The sequence below is a fragment of the Dendrobates tinctorius genome, unplaced genomic scaffold (genome assembly GCF_039654945.1).
Source record: "Dendrobates tinctorius isolate UK_male_01 unplaced genomic scaffold, ASM3965494v1 ptg000160l, whole genome shotgun sequence".
NCBI classification, from domain to species: Eukaryota; Metazoa; Chordata; class Amphibia; order Anura; family Dendrobatidae; genus Dendrobates; species Dendrobates tinctorius.
The window spans coordinates 17832788-17849231 of record NW_027361827.1 but is presented as its reverse complement, the minus strand read 5'-3'; the positions used below and the strand labels follow the sequence as shown (position 1 = coordinate 17849231).

The window sequence follows — 16444 nt, the reverse complement described above, 5'->3', positions numbered from 1 at the left end:
GCAGCAAAGCAATATTGTCATACAAAGAGAGGGCGGTGAGGTACAGCAGGGACAGCTAGAGGGAGGTCAGGACATAGCCAAAGGTCATACACAGAGCGGGCGGCGAGGTACAGCAGGGACAACCTAAAGGAGATCAAGACGTAGCCAAAAGGTCATGCACAGAGAGGGTGTTAAGGTACAGAATCAGCAGATGGAGGACTTTAACAGGGACGAGACCAGATCAAAATCCAAGCAGGCATACAAAGATAGGCACGAAGCACAGGCAGAACAGGGTCAGACACAATCAGCTCAGAGTATAAACGACAGAGAATGGCTATAGGAACCCTCCCAAGATCCCAAAGAGAGGCCCTCCACATTAACTCTTAAACCACCTAACCTGCAAACACAGCGAACCATGACACGCAGACCATTCCATCAAAATCTGCATTCCAAAACGTCACTACTTCCCTTCCGAGCCCTGACGTGTGCCCATACAGTAGTTTTCTCCCACATATGGGGTATCAGCATACTCAGGACAAATTGGACAACAACATTTGGGGTCCAATTTCTCCTGTTACCCTTGGGAAAATAAAAAAATTGGGGACTAAAAGATCATGTTTGTGGAAAAAATGTGATTTTTTATTTTCACGCCCCGGCGTTATAAACTTCTGTGAAGCACTTGGGGGTTCAAAGCGCTCACCACACATCTAGATAAGTTCCTTGGGGGGGTCTAGTTTCCAAAATGGGGTCTCTTGTGGGGGATTCCACAGTTTAGGCACATCAGGGGCTCTCCAAATGCAACATGACATCCGCAGACCATTCCATCAAAGTCTGCATTCCAAAACTTCACTACTTCCCTTCCGAGCCCCGACGTGTGCCCATACAGTTGTTTTCTCCCACATATGGGATATCAGCGTACTCAGGACAAATTGGACAATGACATTTGTGGTCTAATTTCTCATGTTACCTTGTGAAAATAAAACAATTGGGGACTAAAAGATCATTTTTGTGGAAAAAATATGATTTTTTAATTTTACGGCTGTACGTTATAAACTTCTGTGAAGCCCTTGGGGGTTAAAAGTTCTCACCAAATATCTAGATAAGTTCCTTGGGGGGTCTAGTTTCAAAAATGGGGTCACTTGTAGGTGTTTTCCATTGTTTAGGCACATCAGGGGCTCTCCAAACATGACATGGTGTCCAATCTCAATTCCAGCCAATTTTGCGTCAAACAGCGCTCCTTCCTTTCTGAGCTCTGCCATGCGCCTAAACAGTGTTTTACCCCCACATATGGGATATCGGCGTACTCAGGACAAATTGCACAATAACTTTAGGGGTCCTTGGGAAAATAAAAATTAGGGGTGAAAAGATCATTTTTGTGGAAAAAATGATTTTTTAATTTTACTGCTGTACGTTATAAACTTCTGTGAAGCTCTTGGGGTCTCAAAGTTCTCACTACACATCTAGATAAGTTCCTTGGGGGGTCTAGTTTCCAAAATAGTGTCATTTGTGGGGGGTTTCCACTGTTTAGGCATATCAGGGGCTCTTCCAAATGCGGTATGGTGTCCGATCTCAATTCCAGCCGATTTTGCATTGAAAAAGTCAAACGGCGCTCCTTCCCTTCTGAGCTCTGCCATGCGCCGAAACAGTGGTTCCCCCTCACATATCAGGTATCAGCATACTCGGGACAAACTGCACAATAACTTTTGAAGTCCAATTTCTCCTGTTACCCTTGGTAAAATAAAAAAAATTGGACCTGAAGTAATTTTTTTGTGAAAAAACGTTAAATGTTCATTTTTTTAAAACATTCAGAAAATTCCTGTGAAGCACCTGAAGGGTTAATAAAGTTCTTGAATGTGGTTTTGAGTACCATCAGGGGTGCAGTTTTTAGAATGGTGTCACTTTTGGGTATTTTCTATCATATAGACCCCTCAAAGTGACTTCAAATGTGATGTGGTCCCTAAAAATAAAATGGTGTTGTAAACATGAGAAATCGCTGGTCAACTTTTAACCCTTATAACTTCCTAACCAAAAAAAGTTGGTTCCAAAATTGTGCTGATGTAAAGTAAACATGTGGGAAATGTTACTTATTCAGTTTTTTGTGTGCCGTATCTCTGTGATTTAAGGGCATAAAAATTAAAAGTTGGAAAATTGCGAAATTTTCAAAATTTTTGCCACATTTCTGTTTTTTTAACAAATATATGCAAGTTATTTGAATGAAATTTTACCACTAACATGAAGTACAATATGTCAAAAGAAAACAATGTCAGAATCACCGGGATCCATGGAAGCGTTCCAGAGTTATTACCTCATAAAGGGACAGTGGTCAGATTTATAAAACTTGGCCCGATCATTAACATGCAAACCACCCTTGGGGGTAAAGGGGTTAATGGACTAAAATGTATGTGTTTTGCCTGCATTATAGTGTAACAATTCATGTTTAGCACTGTGACATCTTACCATATGAGGAGCCTTCAACTTGCTTCGATATCATTGATCTGACGGTTGGTGTAGGGATTAATGAAAATATCATCACTAGTCGAGCTGAGAAGTATATTAAAAAATATACATCAGTGCAAAAATAATTGAGAAGAATAGTGCAGCATATATTTTCCTAATTTTCAGCTGAGCAAAAATGTCATTATTCAAATTATTATTAAATATTCAATTAAAGGAAAGCACAGTAAACACTTGTCCATAAATAATTTAGGATATAAAGTCATGCATGGAACGTTCATGGAACATAGCTAACATCTTGCTATCTGGAAAAATAAAGCAAAAGTGTAGAAAAGGCTATGTTGACACGTTGCATTTTTGCTTAATTTTCTTGCAGCTTGTTATGCAAATTAAGAGTTGCTTCTTACAGTACCAGCAAAAGCTATGAAATTTCAGAAATCTTATGCTCATTTTTTTTTCCTTGACGGAATTGGAAAATTACAGAGTTTTCGAAATCTACTGCATCTCAATTCTTTCAGTGTTTTTGCAGCTTTTTTTTCACCCATAGAAAGTAATGAGTGCAAAAATGCAACTTTTTGCAGCATTTTTGATGGATAAAACTAGCGTTATTAAACATGTATTGCAGACAAATCACACAAACAATCCACACCAAAAGACGCAGCAAAAAAAGTAGTAAAAATGCTGTAGAAACTATGAAAAACAGGCAATTTGAATGTTTTTTACTGCAAAGAGTTGTTTTTGGCTGCTGAAAAAAATGCAGAAAAAATGCAACATTTGAACATAGCCTAAAATTTCATATGCACAATTTCCAATAATGTTATGCAGGTCCTCTTATTACTCTAGCTTATATCTGAATATCTGTGTGTGTGAATTGTTGCACTGTTCAATGATAAATACTTACCAATATAATACATATATGTTGAGCGCACAAAGCCCATGATTATAAGTCCGGAACCAAACGAAATGATTCCAATAGTAATTAATCCCAAATCACCTGTAAATCGCGAAAAAATAAGAACTCCTAGAAAGCTGGTGACGTAGGTCATGTAAGCAGCGGCATTGCCGTAGCCAACTTCTACGGGACCCCAATTTAGAGGCTTCTTTAGTACAAACACATTGATTATATCATTAGTTGCTGCAGAAGCAACATTAAAAAGTATTGCACTGACAAACAATGTAATAAGAATGTGCTTCGATGGTGTTTTAAGAACAGAATTTTCCGTCTTGTCCTCTTGTACAGTTCTATTTCTAGAGGCTTTTAAAACTCTGGTGGCCTCTGAATTATAATCTTCTGGTGTCCTCATAACAAAAATGCAGTATAGGATACAAAATGCGTAGCCACCAATGCTACAGAACATAAGAATAGTTCCTTGATGGCTCGTTATATGTAAAAACACAAATAAATATCCTGATACTAAGCTACCTACAAATCCTGCTAATCCATACACCATTTCAATAATAATAAGTTTAAGAGATCGTCTTCTTTCAGAAGAACATGAAGAAGCCCAAGCCATAACACCGGACCAATAGGTTGTGAACCAGCCTGTTAAACCATTCAGTGCTGCAGATCCAAACATCACTTCCACCGGCCATTCCCAGATGATGACAAACAACAAAAACATTCTTGAGAGGAGGTATCCGAGCAAAGGAACACATATAGTGACTTTCCTGCTCGTCCTGTCTGCAATTTTTGCTAAGAGATAGGCAGACAGAAGAGGCGTTAATCCTATGATGAGGTTATAAATCATGTAGAAGTTCAAGATGGCTTTCTGTAATATGTCATCTCTACTAAAGTTGGATGGAACCTCTTGGCTGTTGATGGATGTGTTGTAATAATTCCTTACTACCATAAGCAGTGCCGTGTCATAGAAGGAACTTGCAACCTGATCCCCTGCAACTACTGGCTCAATCCACATCCGAGACATCTCTGTAGTATTGCAGATAATTAGTCTAAAGAGGACCTATCACAAGAGAAAAACAAAAGAATGGCAACATAAATTATAAGAAAAATTCCAAATACATATCATTAACGGAGCTGAGGAATTCCCTCGGTATGACAGGGATGGACTTTTTTTTAACTTTAGTTTGTGGAATTTTGATAACACTGAGTTTTCCTCCACTTGTACTCAACTGTGATGGGGATCTGATCCTATAAAGGCTAGGTGAGAAAATCTGGACTGAGGTCTAAGGGGTAACGTTTCTCATTACCTTGGCATGCCAGAGCTGGTATGTCACTCTCCAGAAGGAGAAATGTTACCCCTTAAATCTCGGTCCAGAGTCTCTCACCTAGCCAAATCCATTCTCATACTTTGCACTGACAAGGGCCAATAGCCATAAACACTGTGCCTGCAAATTAAGATTCAGATTTGGCTTTTATCCTAAATCAATCGCAAGACTCATTAAAAGGTTGATAATGACTTGTAGAATCGCTACTTCCAACAGGTGGCGCTATACAGTTCAAATTCTCTTCCTCTCTAAAGAGGCAATTTGCATATCAAACCTAGTGACTTCTTGCATATCAAACCTAGTGACTTCATTTGCTAGTGCATCCAAACAGCATTTCACGAAAAAAGTACACCTAATCCAAAAAACATCACAGAAAACATAGCCATACTTACCGATACCTGCTCACAATGCCAATATACTGCAAAGTGCAGATAACAGGCGGAGGCAGCATGGGGGCAAAGTACTGATGGACAACCATATGCCTAGTATCCATATGCAGGGGCATGTATTATAGATGCACATGGATAAGGCTTGCGTGAGGTGCCATTCACACCCGTACAATGTATTGTGCACCATAACGGCATACAGCTTATTGGAAGCCCCCTGAAGGATGGTCACCTCTTTTAATTGATTTTCAGGTTTCCAAGTCTGAAGCAGTTAAAAGAAGCTCAAAAGACTTAAAGGGTTTAAGACTTAAAGGGTTTGTCCACTACAATAACAAGGCTTCCATTTCGTGTTCAGTTTGTCTGAAGGTGGAGACAGTGTCGCCAGCGCTGATTGGGCATCACATGTCACAACACTGCATCATAGTCCTGAGGAGAGTGAATGCTGACACGATGGGAACCATGTCGCCACGGGAGGTGAATATAAGCTTTATTATTTTATAGGGGCCAAATATTTAGTTTAAGAAGGGGTTGTCCTAGTAATGGACAACCCCTTGAATAAATGCACAGCAAGTTGTTTTTACATTGCAGTAAATTTGTTCCTTCTTTTTAGTGTTTAGCACTTTTCAGGAGGTTTACGGAGAGCACCATCCTGCAAAAAAATGGTAGGTGCACTTTGGCTTAGAAGTCCAGAGCATTTATTACCAAATTAGAATATTTTTAAATTGAAACTAAAAAGTTTTCAGTTGGTAATTAAAAGATAGGTATTAAAGAGGTTTTTTAGTTTCTACACATTCAGTATAGTTTGAAAATTTGTGAACTCTTCAAATTTTTCCATATTTCTGCATTTATTTGCCTTAGCCCCTAAACAACTGCCAATGTGCCTTTTAATCGTGACAATTAAGGGGCCTTATTCCTCAGCACCGCTGTTTAACAGCACTGAGAAATAAGTGAAAAGCGCCCCTCAGCTTCAGAAAAATCTATGAGGTTTCAGCTACAGGGGATAGTTGAGACACTTGGAGAACATGATCAGGGCCGGGTTTTTTTAGTCCCAAACAAGTGATCACCATTATTAAACTAATAACAGCCATCAAGTTAAAAAAAAGTGAAGTCCTATTTAAAAATAATTTCTCTCTCCTCTAATATGTCAAAGGAAAAAAAAAAGATGTCCCCAGGCACTCCAAGGTACCTTAGTACCAGATCCACCATCCCCCAGCCCTATTCCTCCTGTTCCCGAAGCAAAATGGCAGGTGCATGTGGGTCGCCCTCCCACACCCAGGGCAGCGGGCTACTCGGTACCAGGCCGGTGTCAAGGTGGGAATGTGTCACAGCAGCGGTGACCCAGTCCGTGGCCCTGGGCGCCCAATATCAATGGCGGTGATGTTAATGGTGTTAAAGTTTATTAGAATAGTTCGTGATGCCACCCGTGGTGTTTGGCAAGTAAGATATTGAGCCAACGCTGCATGCAGATTCTCTGGGACTGATGGTATGGTGCAGCAAAGATGGTGTAGCTCCCCACAGGTGGAGCCGTAGTCCCAGGGCAGTGTAGGTGCAATGGATGAGGAGAGGCGCAGAATGGTATGGAGGCTGGTACCCAGGTGTAGTGGTGCGGGAATAACTGGAGGACACCCGAGTATGCGGTTCCAAAGCTTTACTCACTGTTTGCAGTTCACTCCACTGCCTGCCTCCATACTGTGTTCTCCAGGTCAGGGCTTCAGCCAACCTCCAGGCAGGATAGGATTCTTCCTTCCACAATCCACCAACATGTACCTTACTGAACGACTCCTCCAATGCGCCTTTAGGTGCGAAGCACTCCAGTACTCAGTTACACTGGAATGCCTCTCTCTAGGTGTTCCTAGTCTTTACTTGTATGACAGACAGCTGTAGCCTGCTTTGGGGACTCCTCACTGCGTCCCGGCTCACTATCCAAGTGCTGTTGTGTCCCAAGTCTATGATGGGAGTAAGGCATTAGTGGCTCACTACTCCTCCGGTGTCTGTTGCCGGACATAAAGATCCAATCAACCTCGGGGACCGGGCCCCGGCCTTTGCGCTCTGGACTGGAAGGGTTCTCTCTCTTTCTCAACCTGCTTCCCACCGTCCTTCTATTCTCCTTCGTTCCGATCTGTTCTATCTCTCTTATGGAATCTGTAGTCTCCAGTCTACGTCTCTTTCTCCTTCTCTTCCTTCCTGTACCAGCCGGCCCAGTTCACTGGGGCAGCTGCAGCACACCTTCCTCCATCCCTTCTTCCAGGGATCCCCACTCCTCACCGAGTGGCTGTCCTCTCCTACTCTGCCTGCCTTCTTCTGCGGACTGATCTGTAATCCTACACCTTCCCTCTCTTTTATATCTAACTCCACCCGCCTCCCCACCACCTCTCGTGTTACGAAGCCAGGGACCACAAAAGGCACCCTATTACCTTTCCAGTATAAAGCATGGATGGGTCCCTACTGAACTATCCTGTGTGTGGGGTGCAGGTGTTGGAATGCGGAAGGGAGCCCCCAGCCTACCTAGATGGTGGGGCACCACACCTTAGGAGAAGGTGCAGTACCTCTGTGGCAACTGAAGCCTCAGGGGTGCCACACATGCACAGTGCACCTGCTGAGATCTGCCAGCCAGCACCCGGCCACAGCAGGGATTATTCCTATTATGAATTTTGATTACTGTGGTAGACCCTATCACAGTGATCAAAAGCCCAATATTTGACATTCTCCTAGTCAGACTAAATTTTTTTATTTTATAATTATTTCTTTCTTTCTTTGCCTTTAGCTAGAGTTAGGGTTATGCTTTAGGGTTATGCATAGGCTTTAGGGTTAGGCTTATGCTTTAAGTTTTAGGGTTAGGGTTAGGTTTTAGAGTTAGGGTTACGCTTTAGGGTTTCTTCAAAAGTAAAAGAAAAATGACTACTGTTTTGTTAGGTTTACTAATGTTAGATAAGTTTAGGCTTTGTAGTGTTAGATTAGGTTAGATTTTTTTTGTCAGCCATTCGTATAAAATAAAATAATGGCCCATAGAATATTCACGGTGTAGCAGGTGTACTCCTTGTTTTGCTCCGACAGTGAAACCGAATCAGTTTTCAGACAATGACGACTACTCTTTCTCCATGGGATCCCACAGCCTGATGATACTGTAGTCAGTCATCACTGCTGAATCGTCATGAAAAGTAGGACCAAATTCTGCACTCTCCCCTCCATTATGGTATCGCGAAAATGCATTTTCCCCTCAAATTCCCCCTTTTTCATCCATCCTGGAATAAAATTAGATGTCAACAATTTTACCTTTTTTGAATATTTCCAAATTTTTGTTAGCCCAGAAGTCCTACAATGAATTGCCCACCAAATAAATGTATATGCCCAACAAAATATTTCATAAAAACCCCACTACCTTTCATTCCCATTCATAGATTCCCACAAATGACTCTGAAATAAAAAAAAACAATTGGGCCTTACCCTCAACATGGGTTTAGTAAAGAAAAAAAATCCATGTTCTGTTCCTACTGGGCAACAGAATCTGTCCACAGAAGCCCTGTATTTACAGCTGTCATGATCCGTGCCTGTTCTGAAGCCCTAATGAGATTCCTTCATTTTAATGACAATTCCCAAGTCCCCCCAAGAAATGACCCCAACTATGATTACCTAAACAAATTGAGATCCATAATTTCCCTCCTACAAGATTCATTTTTAAATTTATAATTTCATATGCCCATGAGCAAAATGTTGCAGTCGACAAGTCCCCCATGAATTTCAAGGGCAATCTGTCATCCACCAATTTATCCCCTCCAAGAGACCCAAATATGGTATAAAATTGAACAAAATGTGTTAGAGCACAACAGGGTACACATGCACCTTTCCAATTTACGAAGGTAGCGACCATCAAATTAACCCACCAAACTGCCCCAGAGGCATCCCAGGTAAAATTGTCTGGGAACTAATGACGAAATTTCGTCACCAAGGGTACCACATGTACACCGACAATTACTACAAAAACTAGTGTAATAAAATTTGAGGTGTGTACAAAAAAGATTCATGAAAGTGACAGATAAAAAGCAAATGCAAATTGTAAATTTTCAAACTTGTGTGGCATCACCTGCAAAAAAATGGTGCTATCAAACTACTTTACAGGGTATAATTTATAAAAAAAGACATTTATGGGTGTTTTCTGTTGCTGTTGAACCACACAAGCTCTGCAAATATGACAATCTATTCCAAATAAAGCCAAATTTGTGTTCCAAAATTCAAATTGTGCCCCTTCTGTTCCGAATCCTATTGTTTGTCCAAACAGAATTTTTTGACTACATGTGGGGTAAGAAAGTGGGTAACAAACTGTGGGTCCACTTTTTGGTGTTTTCTCTTGCAAAAGTGAGAAATTAGTGGCTTAAGCAAGATTTTGTGAAAAAAAAATGAACTTTTTCAATATGACATCCTAATGTTATCAAATTCTGTGTATTAAATGAAGGTTCAAAATACTCACTATACCCCTGGAAAAGATCCTTTAGGAGTGTAGTTTCCAAAATAGGGTCAAATGTGACATGGTAAATTTTTTGATATTTTCATTAATAAATACAAATCATATCGACCAAAATTTACAATTAACATTAAGTACAACATGTCATGAAGAAACAGTCTGAGAACCACTGGGATACGTTGAAGCGTTGTAGAGTTATTGTCACATAAAGTGACACTAGTCAGATTTTTAAAATTTGGCCTGTCAGTAACCCCTTCACAACATGTGCCGTATATGTATGGCACATGTCGTCTCTCCCTCTTTAATGTGGCATCCAGAGCTGCCCATAACAGCCATGAGTGGAATCATGATCCACCCATGGCTGTTAACATGTTAACCCCTTTACCCCCATGGGTGGTTTGCACGTTAATGACCGGGCCAATTTTTACAATTCTGACCACTGTCCCTTTATGAGGTAATAACTCTGGAATGCTTCTATGGATCCTGGTGATTCTGACAATGTTTTCTCATGACATATTGCACTTCATGTTAGTGGTAAAATTTCTTTGATATGACTTGTGTTTATTTGTGAAAAAAATGGAAATTTGGTGAAAATTTTGAAAATTTTCGTAATTTTTCAACTTTGAATTTTCATTCCCTTAAATCACAGAGATATGGCACACAAAATATTTAATAAGTAACATTTCCACATGTATACTTTACATCAGCACAATTTTGGAAACATTTTTTTGTTAGGATGTTATAAGGGTTAAAATTTAACCAGTGATTTCTCATTTTTACAACACCATTTCTTTGGGGGGACGACATCTCATTTGAAGTCACTTTGATGGGTCTATATGATAGAAAATACCCAAAAGTGACACAATTCTAAAAACTGCACCCCTCAAGGTGTAAAAAACCACATTCAAGAATTTTATTAACCCTTCAGGTGCTTCACAGGAATTTTTGGTGTTTTAAAAAATATGAACATTTAACTATTTTTCACAAAAAAATTATTTCAGGTCCAATTTTATTTATTTTTCCAAGGGTAATAGGAGAAATTGGACGCCAAAAGTTATTGTGCAATTTGTCCTGAGTACGCTGATATGTGAGGGTAAACTACTGTTTTGGCGCATGGCAGAGCTCGGATGAGAAGGAGCACTGTTTGACTTTTCCACCGCAGAATTGGCTGGAATTGAGATCAGACGCCATGTCGCATTTGGAGAGCACCTGATTTGGAGAGGCCTAAACAGTGGAAACCCCCCAATTGTAACTCCAACCCTAACCCCAACACACCGCTAACCCTAATCCCAATCCTAACCCTAGCACTAACCCTAAGCCTAACCCTAATGGGAAAATGGAAATAAATACACTTTTTTATTTCATTATTTTTCCCTAACTAAGGGGGTGATAAAGGGGGGTTTGATTTACTATTTATAGCGGGTTTTTATGTTTGGCAGCTGTCACACTCTAAAAGGCGCTTGTTATTGTAAAAATAGTTTTTGCATCACCACATTTTGAGAGCTATAATTTTTCCATATTTTGGCATTTCCATATTTGTGGCATTTTGGCCCACAGAGTCATGTGAGGTCTTATTTTTTGCGGGACGAGTTGACGTTTTTATTGGTATCATTTTCGGGCACATGACATTTTTTGATCGCTTTTATTACGATTTTTGGGAGGCAGAATGAACAAAAAACAACATTTCATGAATTTCATTTTTTTGGGGGGGGCGTTTACATCGTTCCGCGTGTGGTAAAATCGATAAAGTGGTTTTATTCTTTGGGGCAGTACGATTACAGCGATACCTCATTTATATATTTTTTTATGTTTTGGCCCTTTTATAAAATAAAAACAATTTTATATAAATTTTATTTTTGCATCGCTTTATTCTGCGAGCTATAACTTTTTTATTTTTTTATTGCACTTTTTGTTCAGCGGTATGATGATAAAGCATTGTTTTTTGCCTTTTTTAAGGGGTTCACTAAAGGGGTTAACTAATGGGACAGGTTTATAGGGCGGGTCGTTATGGACACGGCGATACTTGATATGTGTAATTTTTTTTTTTTTTATTTACATAAAGAAATGAATTTATTGGGGAAAATTTTTTTTCTTTATTTAGGAATTTTTTAAAAATTATTTTTACATATCTTAATTTTTTTTTTTTTTACTTTTAGACATTGTCCCAGGGTGGGACATTACTATGCAAAGTCAGATCGCTGATTTGACACTTTGCACAGCACTGTGTCAGATCAGCGAACTGACAGGCAGTGCAGGCAGCTTCTCAGCACCTGTTCTCAGCAGGCACTGAGAAGCCACCTCCCTGCAGGACCCTGAAGGACCCTGTGGCCATCTTGGATCCAGGGGCCTGCAGGGAGGAAGCCCTCGGAACAACCCGATCACATCGCTTTGTTCTGAGGGTCTCAGGGAAGCACGCAGGGAGCCCTCTCCCTGCACAATGCTTCCCTATGCCACCGGAACAGAGCGATCATGTTTGATCGCAGTGTGCCGGGGGTTAATGTGCCGTGAGCAGTCCGTGACTGCTCCTGGCACATAGTGCCAGATGACAGTTGTGATAATCAGCTGACACCCAGCCGCGCAACCCTCGTGAGCGCAGCTGATCGATGATGACGTACTCTTCTGTCCATGGGCATTAAGTCCCAGGGCACATGGACAGAATAGTACGTCCAATGTCATGAAGGGGTTTAATGCCGCTGTCAATCTCTGACAGCGGCATTTAACATGATTGCGCCACAAACGCATCATTAATCGCATCCATCAATGCCCGTGTCAAATCACCGCTTATGGGTTGACATGACAATCCGGGGTCTGCAGGAGACCCTGTGGTTGTCATAGCCAGATTGCCCTGCTCTGTGTAGCACAGGCGATTGGATGATCGGCAGGTAAAAAGAAATAAAAAAGTTTTTAAAAATATAAAAAAATTAAATAAGAAAGTTTAAATCACCCCTCTTTTGCCCCCATTCAAAATAAGGCAATTAAAAAAAAACAAGCAAAATACACATATTTTGTATTGCTGCATTCAGAAACACCCAATCTACCAATATATATTAAAAAATTATCTGATTGGTACATGGTGTAATGAGAAAAAAAGTCAAAATGACAGAATTACATTTTTTTTATTGCCACAATACTGCATTAAAATGCAATAACGGGCGATCAAAACATCGACTCTGCACCAAAATGGTATTAATAAAAACGTCAGATCGGTGGGCAACAAATAAGCCCTCACAAAGCCACAGATCCTGAAAAATGGAGACGCTACGGGTCTTGGAATATGACACAATTTTTTATTTTTTACAAACTGAATTTTTTTTCACTAATTAAATAAAAAAACAACCTATACATGTTTGCTATCTATGAACTTATAATGACCTGGAGAATCATATTGCTAGGTCAGTTTTAGCATTTGGTGAACATGGTGAAAAACAAAAGCAAAAAACAACTGTGGAATTGCATTGTTTTTGCAATTTCACAGCTCTTTGAATTTTTTTTCCTGTTTTCCTTTACACTATATGGTTAAAACAATGGTGTCATTCAAAAGTACAACTTGTCCACAAAAAACAAGCCCTCACATAGCCGTATTGATGGAAAAATAAAAAATGTTATGGCTCTGGGAAGAAGGGGAGCTAAAAATAGAAATGCAAATATGGAAAATGGCCCTGGTGAAGGGGTTAAGTCAAAATTGGCTCCGTCACTAAGTGATTAAAACTATATCAGACTTTCACACAAGTCCTAAAGGTAGATAAAAAGAAACCAATCAAACAAATTAGTTAAAAAGTATTAGACTTCGTCATTTTTTATTGAGGAAAATTATTCAATTTCACGTCTGTTAGTGGCAAAGGTATGTGAACTTTTAAAATAGTCAGATAATTTGAAGATCCAATTAGAGTTTTGTGTTTTTCAATCAATGGGATGACAATCAGGCTTGAGTAGGAGACCATTTTATATGAAAAGTACAGTGATCTATCAAAGTATGATTTTTTTTATTAGGCATGAACAAAGGAGATTTCTTTGGACTGTAATAGTGGTGGACTGTACTGCTGGGTTCAGCGGAGACAACCATTGACCAAACTCAGTCTGGAGAGATGTCCTTCACAACTCTTCTGCTGTATGACTGCGATCTCCAAGGCATATCAGTTTTAACACTGCCTGATCGCGGTGAGCCCTATTGGTAGGGATTCGCTTTGCATTGTTGGAACGCGTGTCTCATTAAGATCATTAAAATCGGATTGCTCTGGGACCAATGTTATTCAATGGGTAACATCTCAGACGAGACTCGCCAATACAAGTCAATGGGTGAGAGAAAAAAATTGCACAGCACTTGCACCATGCTGTCCGATTTTTTACGCATCGGTGTCCTTTGAAAAGCCGGCAATTCATGTGCGGCTACTGTAAAATAACACTGACAGCTTACAAAAGAATAGATGTATATACATAGAATACACATATATATATATATATGTCAGTGACATACACACATATATATAATATATGTACACATAGAATATATATAAATATATATATACATATATATTTATATATATATGTATATCATATGCATATGATATACATATATCTATGTATATCATATGCATGTGATATACATATATATATGTACAGTGGGGCAAAAAAGTATTTAGTCAGTCAGCAATAGTGCAAGTTCCACCACTTAAAAAGATGAGAGGCGTCTGTAATTTACATCATAGGTAGACCTCAACTATGGGAGACAAACTGAGAAAAAAAAATCCAGAAAATCACATTGTCTGTTTTTTTTTCATTTTATTTGCATATTATGGTGGAAAATAAGTATTTGGTCAGAAACAAGCAATCAAGATTTCTGGCTCTCACAGACCTGTAACAACTTCTTTAAGAGTCTCCTCTTTCCTCCACTCATTACCTGTAGTAATGGCACCTGTTTAAACTTGTTATCAGTATAAAAAGACACCTGTGCACACCCTCAAACAGTCTGACTCCAAACTCCACTATGGTGAAGACCAAAGAGCTGTCAAAGGACACCAGAAACAAAATTGTAGCCCTGCACCAGGCTGGGAAGACTGAATCTGCAATAGCCAACCAGCTTGGAGTGAAGAAATCAACTGTGGGAGCAATAATTAGAAAATGGAAGACATACAAGACCACTGATAATCTCCCTCGATCTGGTGCTCCACGCAAAATCCCACCCCGTGGGGTCAGAATGATCACAAGAACGGTGAGCAAAAATCCCAGAACCACGCGGGGGGACCTAGTGAATGAACTGCAGAGAGCTGAGACCAATGTAACAAGGCCTACCATAAGTAACACACTACGCCACCATGGACTCAGATCCTGCAGTGCCAGACGTGTCCCACTGCTTAAGCCTGTACATGTCCGGGCCCGTCTGAAGTTTGCTAGAGAGCATTTGGATGATCCAGAGGAGTTTTGGGAGAATGTCCTATGGTCTGATGAAACCAAACTGGAACTGTTTGGTAGAAACACAACTTGTCGTGTTTGGAGGAAAAAGAATACTGAGTTGCATCCATCAAACACCATACCTACTGTAAAGCATGGTGGTGGAAACATCATGCTTTGGGGCTGTTTCTCTGCAAAGGGGCCAGGACGACTGATCCGGGTACATGAAAGAATGAATGGGGCCATGTATCGTGAGATTTTGAGTGCAAACCTCCTTCCATCAGCAAGGGCATTGAAGATGAAATGTGGCTGGGTCTTTCAACATGACAATGATCCAAAGCACACCGCCAGGGCAACGAAGGAGTGGCTTCGTAAGAAGCATTTCAAGGTCCTGGAGTGGCCTAGCCAGTCTCCAGATCTCAACCCTATAGAAAACCTTTGGAGGGAGTTGAAAGTCCATGTTGCCAAGCGAAAAGCCAAAAACATCACTGCTCTAGAGGAGATCTGCATGGAGGAATGGGCCAACATACCAACAACAGTGTGTGGCAACCTTGTGAAGACTTACAGAAAACGTTTGACCTCTGTCATTGCCAACAAAGGATATATCACAAAGTATTGAGATGAAATTTTGTTTCTGACCAAATACTTATTTTCCACCATAATATGCAAATAAAATGAAAAAAAAACAGACAATGTGATTTTCTGGATTTTTTTTTCTCAGTTTGTCTCCCATAGTTGAGGTCTACCTATGATGTAAATTACAGACGCCTCTCATCTTTTTAAGTGGTGGAACTTGCACTATTGCTGACTGACTAAATACTTTTTTGCCCCACTGTATATCATATATAAAAAATGGGTAGAATTGTGGATTTAATCTGCGCTGCTGAATTATTCAAGGTCCAAAACATGTAGCCATTCAATTGTGGATTTATTCAATGCATTTAAAAGTACACGACTTCTTCATTAGGAACACCACAATGTGTCGTGTACTTTGAAACGCGTTGAATAAATCCACAATTGAATAGCTACATGTTTTGGACCTTGATTCATTCAGCAGCACAGATTAAATCCACAATCTACCCTTTTTTTTATCTTCGGTTGGTCACGAGTGGACCGGTGGATCTGCTGCAGCGGATATCTCTACAAGTCTGTTTTGTGGCTCAATCTGGTGAGTACAATACTATCATATCAATCATTTGTTTCTCGGATAAGAGCCTATTGTGCTATTTTCTCCAGCTAGAAAACATCATATAATATATATAATATATATGTAATATATATTAATATACACTACCATTCCAAAGTTTAGCGTCACTTAGAAATTTCCTTATTTTTGAAAGAAAAGCAGTTTTTTCCAATGAAGCTAACATTAAATGATTCAGAAATATACTCTGTACATTGATAATGTGGTAAATGACTATTCTAGCTGCAAACATCTGGTTTGTAATGCAATATCTTCATAGGTGTATAGAGGCCCATTTCCAACAACCATCACTCCAGTGTTCTTATGGTACTTTGTGTTTGCTAACTATGTAAGAAGGCTAATGGATGG

At 39.8% G+C, this 16444-nt stretch overlaps 1 protein-coding gene across 1 annotated transcript in view; it reads right to left on the bottom strand.

Moving 5' to 3' along the window:
* LOC141052449 (solute carrier family 46 member 2-like) overlaps positions 1 to 16444 on the bottom strand; it is a 52126-nt gene that overhangs the window by 19266 nt on the left and 16416 nt on the right. The window contains exons 2-3 of the mRNA XM_073549686.1: positions 3335 to 4394; positions 2437 to 2520 (exon numbers count right to left, since the gene is read on the bottom strand). Of these exons, the coding sequence (XP_073405787.1) occupies positions 2437 to 2520; positions 3335 to 4358 (1108 nt within the window). The 5' untranslated portion in view covers positions 4359 to 4394. The remainder of the gene's footprint in view (positions 1 to 2436; positions 2521 to 3334; positions 4395 to 16444) is intronic.